The sequence below is a fragment of the Nilaparvata lugens genome, chromosome 1, assembly GCF_014356525.2.
Source record: "Nilaparvata lugens isolate BPH chromosome 1, ASM1435652v1, whole genome shotgun sequence".
Taxonomy (NCBI): domain Eukaryota; kingdom Metazoa; phylum Arthropoda; class Insecta; order Hemiptera; family Delphacidae; genus Nilaparvata; species Nilaparvata lugens.
The window spans coordinates 54,627,662-54,637,638 of record NC_052504.1 but is presented as its reverse complement, the minus strand read 5'-3'; the positions used below and the strand labels follow the sequence as shown (position 1 = coordinate 54,637,638).

The 9,977-nt window shown below is 34.6% G+C and overlaps 1 protein-coding gene across 10 annotated transcripts in view; it reads right to left on the bottom strand.

Moving 5' to 3' along the window:
• LOC111057561 (potassium voltage-gated channel subfamily H member 6) overlaps positions 1 to 9,684 on the bottom strand; it is a 288,140-nt gene extending 278,456 nt beyond the window's left edge. For all 10 annotated transcript variants that reach the window (XM_039436886.1, XM_039436872.1, XM_039436881.1 and 7 more), the window contains exon 1: positions 9,335 to 9,684. In XM_039436886.1, the coding sequence (XP_039292820.1) occupies positions 9,335 to 9,410 (76 nt within the window). In that variant the 5' untranslated portion in view covers positions 9,411 to 9,684. The remainder of the gene's footprint in view (positions 1 to 9,334) is intronic.
• Positions 9,685 to 9,977: the final 293 nt, after the last annotated feature.

The window sequence follows — 9,977 nt, the reverse complement described above, 5'->3', positions numbered from 1 at the left end:
AACATCCAGTTTCTGACACAGTCACGTTCGCATATCAATAGATTCCAATAACGAAACTGGGATAAAAATTTGCAAGTATGATATTCGACCTCTAGCAATTTGCCTTCCAAACTGGACAGTTCCAGTTACATTTTTAAACATTTTTCGAAGAGGAAGTCCACCATCAATAAATTCGACAAAACGTTCATTTCCGAACAGTTGCAACAATGCTCACAGTATCAGCATTGCTGACTCAGACTATAAATCATACTGGAAACTGTATTGGAAATTGTTTGGATCACAAACAAAACTTTGATGCAGTATTCAACACTGCTCGAACTGTAATGATATCCTGATGGAATTGGTTGATATTTATTAATTAACAGTACTTTCACGTCTTGTTCCACTTGATGGAAAAATTCCAATACGGTATTAGCATTTTATCAGATAGTTTTAAGGCTTTATTGCAGCATACAGCCTACAGGTTGTTTTTCAATGAATCTATGATACAGAATGTATATTATTTGAAGAATTCTAATCCTAATGGGTGTTTCACGAGCAACGCAGCCCAAACTTGAATGACAAAATTTATTGCACCACATGGAATTTTTATGACGGGAGTGGTGGATGACACCCCAGCCTGTGATGATCACCTTCTTAGCGATTCTTTTCATTGACTGCAATAATTGTTCGTTAACTTTCGCGGTTAACATTTACATCTTAACGATTCAGTTACAATCGTTCATATTATTTTTCCTGTACAAATGAAGATATGGAGAAAAACTTTTTTATTTACCTTATGAATCAGTTTTTCTACAGATGCTCATATTCACGATGAAAATATGGATACCGCACGATATTCTGCATCATATTGAGCTTTAGCTGATGAAAAGGAAAATGCGCGTGATCGTGGTGGATAAGACTGTACACACCTTCACATTGACATTGATATGGAACATGTCGAGTTGTCAAGTCAATTCTACAAGATTTCCATTGACATCGAACCTATCCCGCCAATTACTCCAATTTCGATGAATGAATTTAAACTGTTCATGGCTTATGAAGTACGAATTGGGAGAAAATTCAAACCAGGCAAAGAGGCAACCAGGCAGTTAGTCATTTTTCTTATCTGACACTCGTTTATTTGTAGCAACGTTTAAGGATCGTAGGAAAATCTGACAGCTGTCAAGAGCTTCTGGAAAAATTTGTTGCTCCGTCAACCAGGACAGTTGCCGACACATTGGAAAATAGTTTTCCTCGCAAAACAGAAATATCTCTATGCGAACCTACTCGCTCAAATATGATTGCTTATTCAACCACTAACTTGCTGAATATTATAATATTAGTATGTTCCGCTGTAGAAATAGGAAAAAAATATTTTATTTACCTTATGAATCAGTTTTTCTACAGAGGCTCATATTCACGATGAAAATATGGATACCGCACGATATTCTGCATCTTATTGAGCATTGATGAATGATCTCAGTCACTTACCTAGAATAAAAATGAGCAATAATTACAAAATAGCTCACGTAATTCACGAGGAAAAATTCAAATATATCAGGTAATACAAATAATAATAATAATAATAATAATAATAATAATAATAATAATAATAATATAATAATAATAATATATCAAGAAGATATTATTACAATAATTATTACGTAGGTTGAAACAACACTGATTATGTAATAATACCTTGTCGAATCTGAATGAAGAAGGGTACGAGATGAGAAAGTTTATCATAAATGAATCAAATAAATGAGAAGATAGCTACTCAGAAAACTCGATGAGTACTCATAATCCCATGCATTACAAATCTATTACTTATGAGCCTCAAAAATGTTCATCATCACACTTAGAAAACATGCATTGTCTTTTTGTCAAATAATCGCCTTGCTCTAGGAATAATATTTTTAAAGCAAGCTTAATATTCGAGGAATATGTTTAAATCTTGTGCATCACATTACTAATAATTTAGAGTTGTTGTTTCAAAAGTTTTCAATGCTTGAAGTTAATACAACGTTCATTTTCTGATAAATTCTATACAAAAGTAACTTGTTTGACGATACAAATTCAAATTTGGTATATCAGTATCAATTTAACACTCAGTGAAATATAAGAATTGAAGTTTTAAGATGTGGATTTAAGTATCAACATGATTCAGTGAAATTACTTTGCTATTTCCTTGTAAAGGAAATTGACCATTAGAACAACTTCCCTGTTGACCAATAATTCAAGTTAAGAACGTTTCAAAACTCTTCTGATAACTATTTTGTGATGTCAGATCGACCGAACACAGCAAGAATTAATCATGTAAAGTTATGGTTTATCCTGATTTTGCAGCACGAAAGCTTCAAAGTCAGGTTGTCCCTGTGGTGTAACCTTGGAACAAAACTGCAATCTGCCTTTACCTTTGAAATTGACCAAATCAATCTCTGTCTAATGCCACCGCCGCCTCAGAACCCCCCTCCCAGTCCACCCACCCGCCAACGCGGCCTTATTCAATCATCAATATCTGGGCATGCACTTCTTTCTCCAATTTTTCTTTGTCCAATCAACTCACATACTGGCTCCATACTCCCACAAGACCCAAGAGCTCATCACAAAATTGAAAACACAGTCGCATTGATTTTGACTGTTTTAAATAACTTGTGAATCTTCGTCGCCTTCTATTTCAAATCGAGTGATGAGTAACATCCTATCGATTTTTGTTTTATTATCGTAAGATTACGTCTTTATTTCATGCGATACTCGTATTTAAAGTTCTTGCTACCTCAACTCCACTCGCAATACTTATTATCTTAAAGTGTGCAAACAGGACAATTTATCTATCCATCTCCTAATATTATCCTTTTTCTTTTCTCTCATTCTAAACTTTTCAATCATATTCAATCTTATTAAACGTTTCTCCCCCCTCCCCCGCCATTGATAGACGGAAACCACGTACATCGTAACCCAATCAAATAGATGAACGGGTTAACCTTATACACATATATTCGAGATATGAGAGATTATGCAGAAACCTAGATGAGGAATTTTAACTGACTCGGATATAAAATATGATATTATCACATCAAAATCACTCTGAAGATTCTACTATTTATTACAATGTGAGTTGAACTACTAGACTGGACATGTTAATTTTTACAGTTAAGTCCAGTCTACAACAGGAAAATCAGAATAGTTCCACTTCTAATGTGGAAACGGCCTTATACAAGTGGTGAGACTTAGTTAATGGGCCTTATTGATCAGTAAGTAGGCTCTAGTAGTAAATTGGTGGTGCCCCCATGATCTCAATGCTATTAAACTCGAGAATTTGAGGATTTGGTTTAGCGTGTTGATTCCATGAATTCGCTGTCAGCTCTGTGGGAAATCAGTCACTGGATAACGAGCGTTCCAGCTTTTGGCTTCTGAAACGATGAATGCCATTGATATTCAGCTCAATTAAATGATTGATTGATCATCGATGAAATGGATCATGTGAACTGCTGAAACACATTAACGATGACATCCAAGTTTTATTGTTCAATGATTGCTAATGATGGTTCCTGAAGTCTAGATAAATACTGATACGTGTATTTTATAACTTTAATTGAAATCAAGATTATGAAAAACGAATATAAATTGGAATTAAAGATTTGTAACACAAGTTTGACGAGAATTATTAACTCTGAATGAGTTTACACGCATATTTAGAGTGTATGCGAATATTACGAGAGAGTTGAGGAAGATTTCAAAAAGCATGACAGAAACTGAACGATCAAAGTCTAAACTTGATGAAAAGATACGAAGGTCGTTATTCCAGGGACTTATGTTCCTAAAAATAAAACAAATTGGATTTCATAACTTCAACATTGGAATATGGAACCAAGTTGGATATGAATTAAATAGTTAAGCCCACGTTTTATCTTCTTCATTCATACTTCAAGTATCAAAATTCAGTAATGCTTTCATTTGGAGTTGAGTAGTTTCTGATAATTATCAATGATGAATTGGGTTCCAGAGACAGAAAATCAATGAAACGTTGACTACCTGCATTGTATAAGTGAAAATTTGGCGGGTAATTTCTTTGAACTTTTTATGTATTCAAGATCCAAGTACTGGAATATCTTAGCAGTCTTTAAGAGTAATGGATCACGCCAATCACTAGCGATTTGAACAACAAAAAAGTGAGGCAAAGCACGAGAGCAGCCAGGGAAGGAAGAGGAAGCACTTGATTAATTCTCAGAGAACAGAAAACAGATTAATCAAGTGAGGCTGCAACTGAAATACTTCCTCCTCCCAAGTAAAAGACTTGAAGGACGTGTTTGATCCTTTCCGAAGCTGAGAAAGGGATCTGATGAGTTTTTGCTAAGGAAATGCAAAACTGAACAACGGATGTAGATGCTATCAACGATAAAATAAGGACGAATTTGACCAAGAATAACTTATCCAGTGGGAAAACGACAAATACGATGGTTGAGATCTGTGTTTCCAAAATACAGGATTGAACATTATTCGAATTGGGGTATCAATGTTATTGATATTGATAAATTCAATTCCCTTTCTATCATCAATATTATTTCAATAAGATTTCAACGCTACTTTTTCCGGAATAACTCTTTCTATAATAATGCTTTTACAACTCTGAGGCAATAATTTCAAAATGATCATACTCCACATTCATTTCAACGATAATAACATTCACATGATTAATATTCATACAATATAATAGTATAAATAGAGAAAAGATTACATATCGTTCAATTTACATACTTAGATTTGACACAAAGCTGTCTCGAAGATGTAAGACTGAAAATATTCTATTCTAGACCAGAGAAATTTAATCCAAGTGGACAGAATCCATGGAATGTAATCGATAAGTCTGTGCCAGAATCCATTGGAATCGAATCGAGAGCAGACAGAGGCAGCAAAAAATGATGAATTTAGATTGTGAGTCGTAATTTGATTCTACAAATCGTATGTTAGCGTTACTATATGTATATGTGAAATTGATGTTCTAAAACTATCATAAAATTCACGAATCATGAGAGAATTTCTTTCAAAATATTTATGATGATTAAACAAGTTATTACCTAGTATATCTATTACACCAAATAATATTTAATGTAATATATAAATATTAGAACACAATTTTGAATCATTTAATGAGACCAGATATTCTAAATACCTTTGGAATAGTATTTAGGAGTATTTTGTGAGGGAGTTTTGGGAATCTGACATCGTTAGTTATTCAGCCGTGAAGATTGGTGACTTTGTTCTTCACAGTTTATTTTGATTGTAATATTACCAAATAAAAAAATGAAATAGATTGAGTTGATGGAATAGAAATCGTGTGAACACTTATATATCCAGCTTACCATGAGAATATCAAGTTTGAAATTATTATTCAGTTACGATATATTTGAAAAGAAATATTAGTACGCCTGGAATGTGTGAAATTTTTCAAAATACTGGAACCTCGATGTACAAAATTTTCTGATTGAATTACCAACTATCAAAGTAACGTCCGAAAGGGAAAGTAGGAATGTGTATGAGTGTAGTGAGCTTTTTAACGGGTATTTTGCATGAACACCCTAGCTGCTACAATCACAACTCGATCAACAATAATAGTTACTATGTCGAAATAGAATAGAAGAAATTCAGAATAATGCAATTTTGTAGCTTGAGAGTGAGAATAGTCAGCAAGATGGCACCACTGATAACACAGTGGCCTATTCTCGTTTTTATTTGGAGTTCAGCATCGTGATACGAAACGGTTAGAGATGGCCTAATATTGTGAGTATCAGGTTACCAGCCCAATTGTACGAAATGGCAGCCCTCACGGCAGCTCAATATCAATGCAGATGCCAAACCAGAAAAGAAAGTACAAAGCTAGGATCACTTTGTTAGCGCTAGAATCTTGCCTTCAACAAAAAAAAAATACTGGAACACTTTTGCCTCTGATAATTCCATCCAGAAACTATTAGCATGATAATAACGAAACATCTTGGGAAACGTTAATTTTCATTGATTTTCATTTGATGAAAAATTCTTTTTCTCCTGAATGTTCACTTTCATTACCTTCACAGACAGTGTAAACTCTCCTAGTGCCTAAGCTGACGTTGGAATCAATAATGTATGAACAGTGTGAATCTCTATCAAGTAGGCCTATTTATAGTTTTGTTTTGTTGAGTGACATTTGGCACAAGGAAAGAATACAACAAATATACGTTGAAATTTGTTAGAACAAGTCAATAAACTAATCAATCAACAGAACAACAATCAATGAAAGTTCTCATAGTTGATCTTTACTTTTAGTATAGTTGCTGTGCTTTTAATGTATTATTGTATCGCAAATTGATGTATTCACACAATGAAAGAGCGATTTATTTCTTGCAAATTGGTTTCCCGTAAACGATTGCTTGATATGAAGTTTCTGTCATCAATTCATTTATCTACGATCCACAACATACTTTTCTATGAAAATAGACCCAGTTCTCGGAATAAAGTTACTTTACTGAATAATGAGAATACTTATCACTCTGGAAAACTGTAACCTAGAAATGAAATACTTTAATGACTTTCAAAGTAATTCTAGATCATAGAAAAATTCAATTCATAAGATATACTGTATCTCTCTTTCCATTCATGAGTTCATCCCCACCCAATCATTCATTCATTCATTCATTTATTGTATAAAATACTACAATCATAATATAATTATGACATTGAAGGAGAAACTAGGCTGAGCCTGTATTATTTCTCTTCAAAAATTTTGATAGAAAGTTAATGTTGTCTAAAGGTTGAGGTTATGATATACCACACTGCTTCGTCACTTCATTTTTAGTCCAGGAATAATGATTTGAAGATTTGGAATTTTGAAGGTTGAAATGATATTTTAAATGTATCTCATTGAATAAGAAACTTAATCATGTTAAATATATCTGATCATATTATTAATTCATCAATTCATCCTACAATAAATATGAAATGCGTGTGCTGCTATAAGATGAGTCAATGAATGTAAACCTCACTTTTAGTTTGAATACAGATTTACCTTGAAACTCTGCATACAGTATACTTCTACTGTGTACCAAACTCTATATATCTATGACTACCGCCACCGGAATAATAATAAACGTAATGACTGAATTGCACATTTGTGGAAATGTGATGCAGTTTTGCAATGAGCTACTTTTTTATCATTATTGACAAGTAGTTTGTTGTTGCACTCCTCCCTGCATATTTTCTCAATAGGACATACTTGATCATTACTTCATCTATCCGACAAAGTCATTGAACAATAACCGGCACTAATTTCATATGCAAAATATAACGGAAAATATATTATTGTCAATATTGATGAACAATGAAAACTGAGCTAGTGGGATCTCGAATACTCACTGAAAGTGGAAAGTTTATTTTGAAGTAAACTTTATGGACAGATTAAAAATTGAACCCCTAGCTCTATTCCGAAATTAACTTTACATGAGTAAGCTCTCAAGTGAGCTTTTTCATTCAAAAAGTTCCAGCTTGTTTCAATCAGAGTATAATTTGAGTTTGCATTCAACTAACTTTTACAAAACTAAAACAAATCACTGCACATCGTGCCCTATCGGGGAAAGTGAATATGGAGATCGAAACTCCATCTTTGTGAATTGATTGCATTTTCAGTACCGTAGGCAATTGCAGATTACATTTTAAATTTCATGATTGGAGGAGTGGAATCATCTAACTTCTTGTGAACCCGATCAGTTATGAAGTTTTATACCGGTGAGTGGCCTACTCCTGGATTAGACTAGCAATATAAGCAATAGATCCAATATATCAATATACATGTGATTGTAGTTCCACGTATGATGTGTCATGTTCAACGTTTTTTGACCAAAACCTGAGTTGTCTTATTATATAAAAAATACAGTATATTATATTCACTTTTCTATGATGTATTGTGAAGCAGGGGAGTGGACAGTACGGTTAGTCTCTATTTTGCTCACCAGGATGACATTCAAAATGTTTTATTATAATTAACAACAACTGATTTGTGGCATCGATCGAAACTGAGAACTATAACGCGAACGCGACACACTCGTTCTGCTCGCTTCTTGAAAATACTGTTAAGTACTGTAGTGATAATCAAAGATTGTTTTTTCTGTTGATATCACTTCTCCTGGGACCTTGGGTCGTCTTTTTAATTCACGTGGGCTACATTCTCTTCAATAATGCTAATTTTCAATATTTTCGACGTTTTTCAAAAAACATCAATTATTTTTCATTTGCATAGTCTTCAGCTCTCCATGATAATATTAGGCTAATGCATTGGTTCTTTTCTAAACATAATACAAATGGACCAGTCATTCTTAGCCTGCTTCTCGACTTTCTAGTTCCCCAAAGATGATCATGCAATATAAACTCACATTTCACATTATTTAATTTCTAAATCAGATCATGGACTTCATTAGTTTTCTTGTTTGCATTGGCGTGATTTTTCACAGGAAAACATCCATACTGGAAAAATGATATGACTGGGCGATCACGGATATTTAGTAACAGCATTGACTTCCTTTTTCATTTGGAACATCCAGACTGATGTAGCCTGATGGAAAAATGATAATTCTGCATCATATCACTTCTACGACTACAAGGACTCTCAAGAACTTCAAATTATTTCATTTGAATCAACGTCAGAATAACAAGAGGTTGTTGAAGTTACCTATACCGAATGAAGTGCGTATGAAAGATAATTTTGCAATCATTTCCACAAGGACATCCATGAACTTCATATTCCATTTGCACTTCTATACGTTACTCCATAAGAAGTTCATGAAGAAACCTATTTCGGATAAAGTACCAGAAAAGGATGAAAGACTTCATTTTATTGTTTCCATTGATATGAGATTGTTCTATGACAAACATCCATGATGGAACATTAATATCGGGCGATCATGAGTATTATTTTGTCTTGATTTCTCATTTTAAATATCCAGACTGGTGTATTGTGGATGAAAAAATATATAGTTCAGCATCTATAATAACTCTCCAACAAGAACGCTCACCAATTTCACATTTGATTTGCATCCATGTTAATCCTGAATGAATTAGTCTCTACTGAATGAAGTAACAGAAAAATATAAATCCGCACTCATAACACTTCTACAAGTAAACTCTAGAACTTCACATTTGAATTGCGTTCACGTCAACCCTACATGCAGTTTTTTCAAGTACTCTCCACTGAAACCAAGAGAAGATAATCCTGTATTCATATCAGTTCTATACAAAGACGCTCATGAACTTCACATTCAATTTGTAATCCTACGTCACTCCCAAATGAAGTTTTAAAAGTATCCTCTACTAGTACAGTACTTACTGTGAGTGTCGAATTTTCTGATGATTGTTTCGATGATGGTGTTCCGAGGCGCCACGTGGCCACGTCGCACAGGCATGATGGTGTATGGGGGGGGGGTTGTTAGTGCGGGGGGTTCAACTACAATTAAGTACTATAATCGGCCGGTAGCACCGCACTTGGCACTTGCGGTGACTTAACAACAACAACAAAAAATGATTCGCCACTAGGCGCCACATTCACACTAGATGAAGGCCAAAGGCAGCACCGCCACTACTGACGAAAAATGACGATGATGATGATGCCTGATGACAGCTGATGACGACATGCGTCGCGACGGTCTCCAACGAGCACCGTGCATTAGATCAGCTCGAAGCGCGCGCTGACTACTGAACCATTTCCACCACAATAATTATTGTTTGCCAGTCACTCTCCTCGGAAGCCACTGCGCATGTGCCGACACAACCCTCCCCCTCCCCTACGTCACCCTGCATCATCCCCCGCGGTTGGTGTTTACAAACACTGTGTCTACACGTGATGTAGGTTGTAGAAGACAAAAATCATAGGTTTCAAATTATCAATGAATGAATGGATAAGTGCTCCCATCCCCATCATCTTCATTTCTTTATCACAGTCCTTGAATAATCATTGATGCGTAGTACAATTC